General features: G+C 41.4%; 1 protein-coding gene across 2 annotated transcripts in view; it reads right to left on the bottom strand.

The window, feature by feature from the left end:
* cdc42bpb (CDC42 binding protein kinase beta (DMPK-like)) overlaps positions 1 to 16,141 on the bottom strand; it is a 181,123-nt gene that overhangs the window by 17,411 nt on the left and 147,571 nt on the right. For both annotated transcript variants that reach the window (XM_078234073.1, XM_078234074.1), the window contains exons 22-26: positions 10,972 to 11,070; positions 8,063 to 8,137; positions 7,349 to 7,454; positions 6,937 to 7,073; positions 6,150 to 6,289 (exon numbers count right to left, since the gene is read on the bottom strand). In XM_078234073.1, the coding sequence (XP_078090199.1) occupies positions 6,150 to 6,289; positions 6,937 to 7,073; positions 7,349 to 7,454; positions 8,063 to 8,137; positions 10,972 to 11,070 (557 nt within the window). The remainder of the gene's footprint in view (positions 1 to 6,149; positions 6,290 to 6,936; positions 7,074 to 7,348; positions 7,455 to 8,062; positions 8,138 to 10,971; positions 11,071 to 16,141) is intronic.

Raw genomic sequence — 16,141 nt, 5'->3', positions numbered from 1 at the left:
ATCCACAGCATGCATTTGGGAACATAAATTATGATCAAAATCAAAACAATTCCTACATACCACATAAAATTTCAGACAGGATAATTAAGACAGAATTAATATGCTGAAATTACTTAATTAGAGTGAGCCGTGTGGGAAAGGGGCCAGCTGCTGGGAACCCGCACTTAGGAAAACCATAGCAGGTTTCAAAGATAGTTGAATGGTTGATCATTTTCAGGCAAGGAGAACATTGCAGGGATAGGGAGAGGAGAGGAAGGGGAGGTGATCAGATGTCAAGTCTCTAGTTTTCTGTCTAAGCAACAGCATTCCAGGGTAGAGCTCAGACACAGAGGCTGAGGACTAGAGTGAAGTTCAATGTTAACTAGCAGGGATCTGGTAGTTAACTGAAGTGAGAGGAACTCACTAACAGAAATAGGTAAAGTATTTTGCTACTTTCCGAGTTATGGGAAGTATTATAGAATAGAATTAAATTTGCTATAAATTTTGTTTGCATACTATATGCAAAATAGATCAGTTTGTTTACAATTGGTCTCATCTCATTCGAGGAACAGTTTCCTTTTACAAGACAGGAAAAACACATAGGCCGTGCAAAATTTCAGTATCCAGTTTACACAATGCGGATTTCATAGTCAGGACATGATGGTCGCATTATTGCATGTCTGAATATTGAACAGATTTAGGAACTAGATATAGTTTTAAATAAGGTACATTTGCACTTGTGGGTGTTAGGAACAAGATATAGCTTTTAAATTTGAACTTATATTGTTATATTTGTGTTTTAAGAAAAGTGAAATCTAGGTTTGGTTTCATTTTAGAGGGTTTTTTTTTTAGATGGAGCTGGAAAGTCTCCAGGCTCTGTTTGTATTCATAAATTTTTAATGAGGTTGCATGACTCTCGAAGTGAAGAGATGGGTTACTAAGGGGCTAGTAGTTTAAGGAAGTTAAAACAAACACAAGGAGAAAAACTGTGCTGTTGCTGAGCAACAGAGGATCAGAGCAAGGATCCACACAGAGACAGGGAGAGACACGAAAAGCAGTTTTGGTTTCAGTTGGATATACCATAAAGTGAAGACTCTCTTTAATGGAAAATCATATACAAGACTGCTGAAAAAATTAGTTTAAGTAACTCATATGTGTTGCTCTAAAGTTAAAGTAAGAGTGCATTTAGAGCAAGTTTTTTGGATCTCAAGGAAGGTACTAATTGTGGAAGGACTTCCAGTGAGTGTTCAGAAGTCTTGTGGCAGAGTAAAGGGCAGAAGGGTAAAGTACAAGGGAGGTCTCCAGAGGTGTCTCAAAATAGGAAGGGCTTGGTGACAGGTGTGAGAGGGGAGGGGAGTGGACAGTTAGAAGAAGGGTCACCTGTGGTTGTCCCACTCCAAAACAGGTACATTGTTTTAGATAGTGTGGAGGAGTGTGCCTCTCCAGGGGTAAGACACAGTGACCAGGTCACTGGCACACAGTCAGGCTCTGTGGCCCGGAAAGGGAAGAGAGGGGTTAGGAGAGCGATAGTGGTGGGGGATGCGTCAGTTAGAGGGACAGACAGGCGATTCTGTGGGGGCGAACGGGACTCCAGGATGGTAGTCTGCCTACCTGGTGCTGGGGTCACGGATGTCTCCGAGCGGATAGGAGGCATTTTAAAAGGGGAAGATAAAGAAACGGATGTCATTATACACATTGGTGGAAATGACGTAGATAGGAAGAGTAGGGGGGTCCTAAGAGAGCAATTCAGGGAGTTGGGAAATAGGTTAAAAAGTAGGGTCACTAGGGTGGCCATCTCTGGGCTGCTCCCAATGCCTCGTGCCAGTGAGGATAAGAATAGGGAGTTGGTTCAAATGAATGCCTGGCTAAAGGACTGGTCCAGGAGGGAGGGCTTTATTTTCATAGACCAATGGGAGGTTTTCAGGAGAGGATGGCACCTGTACAAGAGGGAGGGGTCACAACTAAGTTGGAAGGGCACAAATATCCTGGCTGGGAGCTTTGCTAATGCAGTTCGGGGGGGTTTAAACTAGTATGGCAGGGGGGTGGGGATCAAACTATTAGGTCTATAAGTGTGGTGGCTGGGGACGAGCTTGGGGCTGGGACAAGGCTGGCAAAGAAGAAGAGCACTCTGGGGGAGGACGACCTCACTGAGCCTGGGGGTCTGGAGTGCTTATACTTCAATGCAAGGAGCGTAGCAGGTAAAACAGACGAACTTGGGGCCTTAATGCGCACGAGGAATTTGGATGTGGTTGCGGTGACAGAGACTTGGTTGAAAGAGGGACAGGACTGGCAGCTGAATATTCCAGGGTACAAGTGTTTTAGGCGAGACAGAGGAGGGGCCAAAAGAGGTGGGGGGGTAGCGGTATTGGTTGGAGAGCATATTACAGCGGTGCAGAGGGAGGACAATTCGGAGGAGTCGTGTAGCGAGTCACTCTGGGTGGAGCTTAGAAACAGGAAAGGCGCAGTCACTATGTTGGGGGTGTACTACAGGCCCCTCAACAGCCCAAGGGAAGTGGAAGAATGGATATGTCAGGAGATACTGGATAGGTGCAGGAAATATAGGGTTGTTGTAGTGGGAGACTTCAATTTCCCTGGTATAGACTGGAAATCGCTGAGGGCAGGGACTCTGGATGGTGAGGCATTTGTAAAATGTGTACAGGAGGGTTCGTTGGAACAATATGTGGACAGCCCAACTAGAGAGGGGGCTATACTGGACCTGGTGCTGGGGAATGAGCCCGGTCAGGTCTTCAAAGTTTTGGTTGGGGAACATGTGGCAAATAGTGACCACAATTCTGTTAGCTTTAGGATAGTGATGGAAAAGGATGAGTGGTGTCCCAAGGGTAAGGTGTTGGATTGGGGGAAGGCTAACTTTATTGGGATCAGGCAGAAATTGGCAGCTCTTGATTGGGAGAGGCTGTTTGAGGGTAAATCCACATCTGGTATGTGGCAGTCTTTTAAGGAACGGTTGTTAGGGCTACAGGACAAGCATGTGCCTGTAAAAAAGAAGGATAGGAAGGGTAGGATTAGAGAACCGTGGATAACCAGGGAAATTGAGGGACTGGTCAAAAGGAAAAGAGAGGCGTATGTTAGGTCCAAGCAGCTAAAAACGGAGGGAGCTCTGGAGGAGTATAATGAAAGTAGGAAAATACTCAAACGGGGAATTAGAAGAGCAAAAAGGGGTCACGAAATGTTCTTGGCAGACAGGATTAAGGAGAATCCCAAGGCATTTTATTCATACGTTAGGAACAAAAGGGTTGTTAGGGAAAAAATTGGACCTCTCCGGGACAAAAGTGGGGACTTATGCTTGGAGCCTAAAGAGGTAGGGGAGATCCTAAATGAATACTTTGCGTCGGTATTCACTAAGGAGAGGGATGTGTTGACTGGGCGTGTCTCGGAGGGGAGTGTTGAACCGTTGGAGAAAATCTCCATTACAAAGGAGGAAGTGTTAGGTTTGTTAGAGAATATAAAGACTGACAAATCCCCAGGGCCTGATGGAATCTATCCAAGGCTGCTCAGGGAGACGAGAGGTGAAATCGTTAGGCCTCTGACGCAAATCTTTGTCTCGTCACTGGACGCAGGTGAGGTCCCAGAGGATTGGAGGATAGCCAATGTGGTCCCGTTATTTAAGAAGGGTAGGAAGGATAACCCGGGTAATTATAGGCCGGTGAGCTTGACGTCCGTGGTGGGGAAGTTGTTGGAGAAGATTCTTAAAGATAGGATGTATGCGCATTTAGAAAGGAATAAACTCATTAACGATAGTCAACATGGTTTTGTGAGAGGGAGGTCATGCCTCACGAACCTGGTGGTGTTTTTTGAAGAAGTGACCAAAATGGTTGACGAAGGAAGGGCCGTGGATGTTGTCTATATGGACTTTAGTAAAGCATTTGACAAAGTCCCTCATGGTAGGCTAGTGAAAAAGGTTGGATCCCATGGGATAAAGGGGGAGGTGGCTAGATGGGTGGAGAACTGGCTTGGTCATAGAAGACAGAGGGTGGTAGTGGAAGGGTCTTTTTCCGGCTGGAGGCCTGTGACTAGTGGTGTACCGCAGGGCTCTGTATTGGGACCTCTGCTGTTTGTGATTTATATAAATGATCTGGAAGAAGGAGTAACTGGGGTGATCAGTAAGTTTGCGGACGACACAAAACTGGCAGGACTTGCAGATAGTGAGGAACATTGTCAGAGGCTACAGAAGGATATAGATAGGCTGGAAATTTGGGCAAGGAAATGGCAGATGGAGTTCAATCCTGATAAATGCGAAGTGATGCATTTTGGTGGGAATAATGTAGGGAGGAGCTACACGATAAATGGAAGAACCATAAAGGGTGTAGAGACGCAGAGGGACCTGGGTGTGCAAGTCCACAGATCTTTGAAGGTGACGTCACAGGTGGAGAAGGTGGTGAAGAAGGCATATGGCATGCTTGCCTTTATAGGACGGGGCATAGAGTATAAAAGTTGGGGTCTGATGTTGCAGATGTATAGAACGTTGGTTCGGCCGCATTTGGAATACTGCGTCCAGTTCTGGTCGCCACACTACCAGAAGGACGTGGAGGCTTTGGAGAGAGTACAGAGGAGGTTTACCAGGATGTTGCCTGGTATGGAGGGGCTTGGTTATGAGGAGAGATTGGGGAAACTGGGGTTATTCTCCTTGGAAAGACGGAGGATGAGGGGAGACTTAATAGAGGTGTATAAAATTATGAAAGGCATAGATAAGGTGAACGGTGGGAAGCTTTTCCCCGGGTCGGTGGTGACGTTCACGAGGGGTCATAGGTTCAAGGTGAAGGGGGGGAGGTTTAACAGAGATATCAGAAGGACATATTTCACACAGAGGGTCGTGGGGGCCTGGAATGTGTTGCCGGGCAAGGTGGTGGAGGCGGACACACTGGGAACGTTTAAGACTTATCTAGACAGCTATATGAACGGAGTGGGAATGGAGGGATACAAAAGAGTGGTCTAGTTTGGACCAGGGAGCGGCGCGGGCTAATTGTTCCTGGTTTCTCGTTTCAAGGCTTCATTCTATGATCATCTTGCTGGTGCCAGTACAGAGTGAGACTGCGGATAGTTGGGAACCTGTCTCGGGGGCAGGGAATTCATATGGTGTTCGTGGAAGTGGAAATGACTAGGGTTGGGAAGCATTTTCCGATCGGGGCCATTGTGATCTCCTGGACTCGTTTCGAGCGCCTCAGGGGGTCGGAGAGGAATTTCCCAGATTTTTTTTCCCCATATTGGCCCTGGGGTTTTTCACTCTGGGTTTTCGCCTCTCCCTGGAGATCACATGGTCTGGAATGGGGGGGTGGGGGTAAGTTAATAGGTTGTAATGAACAAAGCATCGTAGCTGTGAGGGACAGCTCGGTGGATAGGATATTGGTATGTAGATAGGCTGGAAAATTGGGCGGGGATCCTGGATTCAGGATTCAATCCTGGACCGGGGAGCGGCGCGGCTTGGAGGGCCGAAGGGCCTGTTCCTGTGCTGTATTGTTCTTTGTTCTTTGGAAAATAAAGCTTTTTGCAACTGAATCTGCTCCACCCTTGGTGTGAAACTAGTGGCACTTCTTCACTGGAGTGTTGGGTCTGTTTGAATCAATTTTTTTTCTTGGTGTCTGTGTTGAAATGTTTCCAACCTTTTTGTTGCCTTGTGTAATATAGTTAATGTTTCTTTAGTAAATGTCTTATCTTTTTGTTAAAAAGTCAACACTAGACTCCTGTGAATCTGCTCAGTAAGTACCGTCCACAGTGTCAAAAAAAACCCAAAGAAAGATCTGTTAAGCCAGGTTCCCTTCTGGGATCTGACTTGTCCAACATCAGCTGGAATCATAGCAAACAGTAAGGACAGAGGAGGTAAGGGATTGGACTTCTGCCTGCAACATTGCAAAGTGATGTACAACCCAAGAGAATATTGGAGTAGATCTGACCTTTTAATGCTTAAATTTATACAGCAATGGAAAACTACAATTGCGGAGTCATTTCTAGATTCATCCCAATTAAGAGAGTCAAGAAAAACCTTTATGGTCAGGTTACAGAACTGTCAAGCAACTACCTAAAAATTAATGGATGGATAACATTGGAATTCAGTTTTTCCATGACTTCTTTGGATGAGGAGGGGGGAAATCAAAATACTAATGATCTACTTTTTATCCATTAATGTCTTACTATTCCTAAATCTGAAAACCTACCTCAAATCCAGCACCAGGCTCGCAACAACTCCAGGCTGCATAGATTTGCCTTCAGCCACGTCATATAGAAAAAGTTTACAATCACAAACCACTGCATATGCTCTTTGCCAACCTTTCTTCACCCCAGTGGGCTTAGGAACCTAAAGCATACCATTAAAGGGAATAAATAAATAGAATTAAAAATTGTTAAATCATCACAAAACGCCTACAAGAACTTTTGCACAAGTCCATTTCTCAATTATATTTTGAACTTTTATATGGTCAATTGTCTTTTCTAATTAATTTCATTTTGCAGCTTTTCATTATCTTCCTATTCTGTTATTCAGAAAACTAAATTTTATAGATATATTAGTTATACATTTGTAGAAACAGTATACAATATTAATAATTAAATCCCCCAAATGTGCTTTAACGGCAGGCGAAACCCAAGCAGTTACAGTGAGCACTGGAAAGCTATCTGAATGCTGGTTACTTAATCACATCTAGTATTCATAGATCATGGAGGACAGTGATGTGGTGATTGGACAATGTTAAATCAGATTTGCATTTTAACTGCAAACTACTAGGAGTAAGCAGCACTATGCTACTGATTAAATTAAGATGGAGCACCTTTTCATAGTGACAACTATGTTTATCAGGGCAATAATCAACTATCAACTCTAGGTTTAAGTGCAGAGTTAATCCTACCAATTTGCTAATATTGAATTATACACTGAATTTGCATGCGTATCAAGCTTTGTAACCTTTGCCATAGGTTCCAGATCTTATCCAAAAATGATTTCCATACCTTTACATAGCCTTTGTAAGCTGTTCCTATTCCCCTCTGAACATCTATCCCAAGTGGTCTCTTTGCTTGCTCAGATGGAAGAGGGCATACTTGAGGGGCACTGTCTTTGCATAAAACGTGGCATATGAATGAGCACACTATGGAATAGGAAATGATATTTAGAGGGAGACATATAATAGAAAAGCACATTAGGTTTTATTGCAATATTAATAAAATTGGAAACTTGAACAGATACTTAGATATTGTCAAATGGCGGCACAATTTGTTATTCAATTACGTTACCAACATTTTGTTGAAACAAAAACATAGGTGCAAACTTAGTTTTAAAAAGTTAATTTACATATTATCACCATCCAATATTAAATTTCAAGATCAAAATTATTAGAACAGGCAATGCTAGTGAATCACTCACCATCGCAGGCATATCCCTGTCGTACTAAGCCCACCATCAGAGATGTACAATGGCTACACTGTGTAGGGCTCGAGAAATTTCTGATACTGACCTGATGGGCTTTAGGCTGAGGATTTAAAGAGAAAAGTATAAAAGTGGACTTAATAAACTGACAGAGCTGTTTCTTCGATTAAAAAACTGTTTATATCTTTACTGGCTCAAGGACCAATTCCACCTCCCGGAAACACCTGTCAAATACATGGTCAGAGACGCAGCTCTGGGATCGGGTTCATTAGCCACTCAAGGAGCCACAGAACCCATGACCAACCAGTGAAATGGAGTTTCTTAGGTGGACAATCATTCTCGTTAGCGAGTGATTGCCAAAGATGATATCGTTACTGATTAAGTGAACTCATTCAATTTTTGGGTTGGTTTGGTAGAGAGGAATATGGGTCAAATGCAGGTAATTGGGACTAGTTTAATGGTTAAAAACTGGGCGGCATGGACAAGTTGGGCCGAAGGACCTATTTCCATGCTGTAAACCTCTGACTCTATAAACTGAATTCCAAAGCCATTATGTAGTTTTACTTTATTAACAAATATTTTACAAAAATTCTGAAATAAATTAAACTTGGCTCAAGTTTTATCCACTTGACCAAATGGAGGTGAGATTTGAGTTTCTAGATTAACCAACATCTTTTCCTAATAACTCCAGAAGTATGTAAAAAGAAATACCTTAGGCAAAGGAGTAGGCTGTACAAATATAGGAGATGTAGCAGCAGGAGCAGTTTGCTGGGGTGTTATTGGCTCCTGGAATTTACAAAAAAGCAAACATTACATTGCAGTAAACTCAAGCTCATGATTTCAACACCAGTGATAGAGTAAGAATCAACTTTTCTGTTTGCTTTTTAAAAAATGTTAGTCAAAGTTACTGAAGAATTTGGACATTGAGGTTATCACATATAACTTTATGCTAGAATTATATTAGAGTCAGTTCAAGCAGCTTGGAAAACCGTATCTTTGAGTGTTCAATATACAGCATATGCCGATAGTGATACATAGTACCAGGTGGTGGGATGCTTAATTCTCAAGGCACAAGAGGACCAATAACCTTATAATAGTCCAATCAAGGAGTCTGTTTCAAGTTACAAATACTCAAGAACTATCCATAATGTACTACATAATGTCTGATGTTTTAATAAAGGGCAAATTCAATGTTTAATCTGTTGTAATCTTAACTGTAGCATTTCTTTGCTACATGACCTTACTTAAGCTTTCTGGTGATAAATCAGTATACCCGATGCCAAAAAATGGCACAACTGGCAATACCTTACAAGGCCATTGTAATTACTGTGAAGTTACTGCACACATACTAAGAGCTCATTCTCCTTGTTGGTTTTCAGAGATCCTCCAGTATAGAGCAACACACAAACAGTAACATTTCATAAAGCTACATCTCCCAAATTTTATACATGAAAATATCCAATATGTACATAATTCCAAAAATCTGTATCAATATATTAAAAGTCTTGCATATGTTTACAATCAGTCATTTTCCCCACCATAAATGCTGAAGTCAATAAGTTAGTGTCTATCTAAACTTGTCATGCTGCAATTACACCTGCCTGCCAGTGGGGGTACTGCAGCACCACAATTACAGCAAGGCAAGTTTATAATCATAATTAGATCTCATGGCTTCAAGAATGGCAAGGTCGAGTGGGTTCTGGTGGCCCAGAGACTGGTGGAAATAACATGTTCACAGACCACGCCACATCAGCTCACTTCCTTCCCCCTTTCCCTGAATAATGCCCTCCAAAATTTAGTGGGCAGAGAAATTGCAGGTGTTAGCATTGTGCTACGCAGACCCAAAGGCTTCAGTTCGGTTTCCTATCCATGCTTAGTTAGCTAGGTAGCAGTTGGGGTACCATAACATGGCTCAATACCACCGGGCTAGGAATGTGCAAGTAATAACAGGTCCAGTTTCCTACTTGATCACCTTTGATGCAAGGTGTACCTATGCAGATGTTAGGTGGGAAGAGGATGTAAGTGGAGTACAATTCTCTCCATAGTGAAACTATCATTGACCTAGGTTCATAAATGAAATTTGGCTGAAGCTATAGACAGGAAGACTCAGAATATTGAAAAAAGCATTTAATTGGGTTGGAAAAGGCATAGGAAATTACTTTCTTGGGAGAATATTATGCTTCATAAACTGACTTAACAGTATATGCTAAATTAAATTCTTTGGCATAAAGGTTTCTATCATATCGCTGAAGAGAGAGACATATTGCCAAAGGTTTCAGTCTTGCACACATCAGGATAAAGCAAATCTGTATTCATTGAGCTTTTGAACTTATCAACTTGCACAGCTGAGTTCAGTTTTAATGACACCATATATGCCTAAATAGTTGGAGTAGTCATGTGATCCCTCTAGACTCAGGTAACATTTTCACTGGTTTCCATGAGAAATGCTTTTTTGATGGAAAGAGGCCTAACCTACTCAGTGCATTTTTCTGAGATGTAGGTATGTTTGTGATTTTTAAATGTGCAGCTGCATACAAGGATTTCCAAACACACCTTACTACACGCCATCCTGCGCTCAAATTCATTTTTGATGTGGAGCAGTCTAATGTGCTCGCTTTCCTCGACGTGCTAATTTAGTAATCTGTTCACAGGTTCTCCAGCACCATCTATTGTAAGCCCACTTTCTTGGGATTCCTACAGGTCCATACATTACGAAATTGGTCCCATCAGCAACCTTGTAACTAGGGCCGAAGCAGTTTGTTCAACCTTGCTAGCTTGAGGCAGAAGCAGAGTACATCAAAGCCATCCTGCTGTACAATGGCTATCCTGATCAGATCATTGTTCGCTGTGTGTTATGCTAACTTGCAAATGGGCCAAAGGCCACATTTTTGTACCTGAAAAGTGCCCAATCTGCCCGGAAAGGCAAAGTATCTCAGCAGTAGCAAACCATTTCACACCACTACTATGGAGTGGCAATGAAAATAGTGTTTTCCAATAATAGGACGCTATCATCCATCCAACAAGACAGTCTGCGTACCACAATTGAGCAATGTCGTATACGAATGTCAATGTAGGTGCAAGATATGAAGGCTATACACCCCATGATAGAATCAAATAACATGCTCCTCCACTGGTTGTAATAGGCACCATACTCAAGCAGCTCATGCTTGCAAAATCTCAATACAAAATGTCTTCTGTTAGATGTGATTCTGTGATTGGGCAGCACTTACTGAACAATCCTGAGTGCACCAATCACTACACCAACCACCAATTTAAGATAATCAGACAAGCTCGTAATATGGCTCATTTTCACATTCTAGAAGAGAGACATACCCTCATACGCAGGGACCCATTCTCTGTAAATAGAAGAAACATATTCAAGCTTTGCAGCATTTCTGAATCAACAGGAAGCTTGGGAAGCCTATTGTTCCCCATTGTTTTCTCAATGGCAATGCCTCAGACAATCAGACTTGACTTGCCAATCAATTTTCTCTTGCAGCACAAATTGTTGTGTGTTTACCATAATGAGTGTAAGTCGAAAAGCTTTGGGAACATGTCTCTTCTCATGTATACACAAGTTTCGTACTAACAAGCAACTGACGGTTTCTATCAGTACTTACGTCCCTCCGGTCCAAATTACTAGAAACTGATGGTGATGGAGAATGGGAAGATGCTTCTGGTTTTAGGCCTCCTATGTCAGACTCACTAATAGAACCACTCTGTAGAAAATAAGAAACAATATTAAACAAAACTTTGCACAAGAATCACTTGAAATATCCATTTGATATTGTAGTAGGTTGCAGCCTTGTTACAAATTGTCGTTTTGATGTGTGCAGCTATGGTTTTAATATTGACTATAGTAAAAGCTTATGGTGTTTTCCTTGTGGAATTTATAACAATTACCAAGAATAATGATGGCTGCAGATCTAGTTATCAGTTTAGGCAGTGGTGAGGAAAGGAGCAGTTGTTTTATGCAGAAACTGTGGTGTGAAAGTATTATTTCCTGGGATGGCGAGACTGATGTACGAGGAGAGATTGATTCGGTTAGGATTTTATTTGCTAGAGTTTAGAAGAATGACAGGGGGGGGGATCTCATAGAAACCTATAAAATTCGAACAGGACTATACAGGGTAGATGCAGGAAGAATGATCCCAATGGTAGGAGAGTTCAGAACCGGGGTCACAATCTAAGAGTACAGGGTAAACCATTTAGGACCGAGATGAGGAGAAATTTCTTTAGGCAGAAAGTGGTGAGCCTGTCCCTGTGGAATTCTCTTTCAGATAAAAGGTACAATATTAAAGGCAAAGTCAACAACAAACAGTTTAAATCACTAGGTTTATATTAAATGAAAATATACAAAACATTTACTTTCTGTAGGGCTTCTCCATGTTGGGGAAAGTGATGGCACTGAAGAGAGGGAAGGGTGCTGGACCTCTGACAATACATGGAAGCTTCATCCTGCTCATGTTTCATGTGGAATCTTGCTCATGTGGAATCTTGCTCATGTGGAATTCTCTACCACAGAAAGCAGCTGAAGCCAAAACATTGTATGTTTTCAAGGAGTTAATTGTGGCTCTTGGGGTTAAAGGGATCAAAGGATATGGGGAGGCGGGGGGAGGAAGCGGGAATAGGTTACTGAGTTGGATGATCAGCTATGATCATGAGTGGCAGAGCAGGCTCAAAGGGCCGAATGACCTACTCCTGCTCCTATTTTCTAAGTTTCTATGAAACATTTAGGAGGCCAATTCAATTGGAACTACTTCTGTGTTTTACAGTATTACTCAAAATGTCAGATTTATTGAATAAAATGCATGAATAAAACACTGCAGGATCTTAGAACTTTGAAAAATTCCTCATAAAAAAGGCCGAATCAGAATTTATATTTCAGTTGTAAAAATTGTATTTCCCAAAAAAGGGAAAACTTTCATACCGCAGTGGCATAATAACTGACAGCAGTGAAGGGCAAAAATATAGCTAACATAAAAGTCTCATCTAGCATCATGATGTTGTGCTTTATTCCAAATAATGATTTTTAATCCACCAACTGGAAATATGAATTGAACGTTAAAACATATTTTAAAACACAGACTAAAGTGACTGGAATTCACAGCCAAAATGTCTACTTCATTTCCATTACATTCCACATTGCAACCCTTTTGAGATGGACATGGCATGCTTGCAAAAGCTAATCAAAGACAATGACCTTAGAGAAATGTGAACGAACCATATTTTCTAATCTGGAAATATGCCTGCAACAAAGTCAAAGGCATAATATCCAGATACTCAACTAGACGGAGACAAATCATCAAACTCAATATCTTAGCAATAGACCCTAGCTAAGAGGGGGAGCAGCGCTCCGAAAGCTAGTGGCTTTTGCTACCAAATAAACCTGTTGGACTTTAACCTGGTGTTGTGAGACTTCTTACTCAGTCAAAGAAAACAGAGGATAGCAGTGGAAGGGTGCGTTTCTGAATGGAGGGCTGAGACAAGTGGCGTTCCTCAGGTATCAGTGCTGGGACCTTTGCTGTTTGTAATATATATATAAAAATGATTTGGAGGAAAATGTAACCCCCTACCCTTCCGGGGACCATATCCCTCTATTCCCATCCTATTCATGTATTTGTCAAGATGCCCCTTAAAAGTCACTACCGTATCCACTTCCACTACCTTCCCCGGCAACGAGTTCCAGGCACCCACCACCCTCTGTGTAAAAAATTTGCCTCGTACATCTCCTTTAAACCTTGCCCCTCGCACCTTAAACCTGTGCCCCCTAGTAATTGACTCTTCCACCCTGGGAAAAAACTTCTGACTATCCACTCTGTCTATGCCTCTCATTATCTTGTAGACTTCGATCAGGTCGCCTCTCAACCTCTGTCATTCCAGTGAGAACAAACCAAGTTTCTCCACCCTCTCCTCATAGCTGAGAAGTTTGGAGGGCCGTAGAGCCTGTACCTGTGCTGTAATTTTCTTTGTAAAACAAAAGTTAAACTTCTTTTATGTGCTAAACTCAAGAAAACCTCTCCTACTGGTTCTTTTACAATCACATATGCAACCAGTTAAGTACATACTGAATTGGCTAGTATATCCTTTAAAAACATTTGCTGTGTTCAAATAAAGAAAGGGAAAAGGGGGAGCCTTTTGACTCTTTCTGAATGGGTTTTAACACTAGCAAGAATAGAAAGTGTATTTTATCAGCAGCAATATGTTCAGCTTATGCACTATAAACATTGGATTGAAGATGCAGACATTGGCCTCTTTCCCCTTCCATTGATTCACCTGCTCCGTACATCATCCCTGGTTAATGGGGTAGGTACACTGAAATTGATTGTAACAGGAAAATAATAATCAAAGGCAATTCTTCAATTTTCCCAGCCTCGCTATGTGGGAATATACCTGCCAGCATTTCCCAACTCATGCAGGTTGATACTTTAGTACAGTATTACAGGAATGCTGCACTCTTAAAGGTGCCTTTCTCAGATGAAACATTAAACTGCGATCCCTTCTTTTCTCCCAGGTAGACATAAAACATCCCATGGCACTACTTTGAAGATTGCAGCCGAGATATCTCAATGTCTTGGTGTCAATCACTAAAAGCAGATTACCTAGTCATCATCACGTTGCTGTTTGTGGGAGCTTACTGCATGCATTTTGGCTGCCATGTTTCTTACATAACAACAGTGATACATTCAAAAGGACTTCATTGGCTGGAAAACACTCTGGGTTGTCTCAAGTTCACAAAGGCACTGTTTCAGTGCTGCTCCCCTCTGTAACAACGTGAGCTGGCATTTAGACCGAAAGGACGAGAACGCTGTGGTAATTTATGTTCCTTTTTGTCATTCTACCTTTGCTATGATGCCAAAAATAAAGAAAGGTTTACAATTATATAGCACTTTCAGAATGTCCCAAAGCATTTCTGGCAATGATGTACTTTTGATGTGCAGTATTCACTGGTGCAATTTGTATGTCTCAATGAGTCTAATTGAGCACAAGATCTGGGCTGAAATTCCAGTGCAGCAGTGTGCGAGTTTTGCACTAAGAGGAGCAAAAGCTTGGATGAGAAATTAAACTGAGGTCTTGGTCATTTACATTCAAATGTAGCAAAGTCACTTACTCAACTTCTATCTACATTTTGAGTAATTCCTTTCTTTCAAATCAAAATATAGTTCGAATCTGTAATAGTATGCAACAAAGAGTTGCAATCCAGTTTTGATTCTTCTAATGAAACAAATTTTGTTGCTTGTAAGTTATACAAGCAACGAAGTGGGATAAATTACCTCAAGTGTCTTCAGTATGCAGTTTCCTCTTAGCAGGGACTAATATAATGCACTCAAGAGCAACTGTGCAACTATTGAAGTATGTAATAAAATTGATATCTCATCAAGCCACTTGCCTCCAATCTGAACAATATAACCAACAATATCATTCTTCTCTTGTTCTCTCTGAACATATCACTTTCACTGGCATAGTACAGACATAATAGCTGCTCCTTGATTTCTGACATTTGCAAACACTTGCTGGAAAAAATCAGGGCACTGCAGTTTGACTTGCCCAAAATTTTATTTCCTCGCCACGCAGGAGCAATTAATTCCCTCATGACAACCTGCCTGAGACAGAGGACTGCAGGGAATCACATGCAAATTGAAAGTCATGATAAACTAGATCCTACCAAATGATAAAACTTTGCTTTAACACTTGGTTCACTCTTTGTTACAAAATAAACTACTATGGCATTAGAGGCAAAACAGTTTAACAATCACATTTGCTGTATATGCAGCAATTGGATCTTGAATTATCTGATGCTTTGTTTCAATTGCTATACCAAATTTATGTTACTGCATTAAAAAAAAATCTACAATTAAGCCCACTCATGTAGGCATATCAGGGTTGGTATAGCATTGTGTTATCTAGAATTGGCGGACTGTTATAGCATCATAGAGGTATGCAGCTCAGAAAAAGGCCCTTCGGCCTATTGTGTCTGTGCCAGTCAAAGACAAACCACTCAAACAACATGAACTATAATGCAGTGAGAACACTTCAGCTGCACATCAGTGCAAGGCTAACTCACTCATACCAACATGTAGCTGTTCAGTCTCCTATAAAAAGTTGAACAAAGTGTAAATACAGAACTGTATACAGAATTGCACATGCCCTATGGCACTCAGCAGCTTGAGGCAACTTCAGCAACCATTAGCTACAGCCTTTGAAATTCCGCCAGTGTAGAAGAAGCAGCTTATTCTTAAATTATTTTCTTCTTCCTACTTACTTTATTTTTCCTGGAGACTCACGCTAAGCATGACATTCTCAATGGAGGCAGCCTTCTGGTATAATACCCAAACTAGATCTAATTTCTAAATACGAACACCATGTATCAAAAGGTTATTTGTTGGAATTATGACAGCTAAAACTTTTCCTTTATTGACCTGATGTTCATACAAGCAGACATTGGTATGGCTCTGTGCATTGTAAGAGAGAAAGTGCGATCAAGAGCAGGAAACCAGTGTTTCCTGATGTTTCTCCTCCTTAGCTTAGCAAATGGAGACCGCTATGGCACATTCATTTTCAATATGTTTTTGAGTCAGGTCAGTGCGGAGTAGAGATGGTGCATGGTTCTTTGAATAAATTGGTGACAATATTTCGTTATTCATTTAACCATTTGGCCAATCTCATACGGTAAACTTTACTGGCACACAAATAAAAGACAAGGTAATACTTAACAAAATGAACAATAACTACTATCTAATGTTCAAATTCACTAATTACAATTATATTTATTACTTAGTTTGTCAAAAA

This window comes from Mustelus asterias, chromosome 18, assembly GCF_964213995.1.
Source record: "Mustelus asterias chromosome 18, sMusAst1.hap1.1, whole genome shotgun sequence".
Classification (NCBI taxonomy): Eukaryota; Metazoa; Chordata; class Chondrichthyes; order Carcharhiniformes; family Triakidae; genus Mustelus; species Mustelus asterias.
The sequence above is the reverse complement of the archived record's forward strand: the minus strand, read 5'-3'. Positions and strand labels throughout refer to the sequence as shown.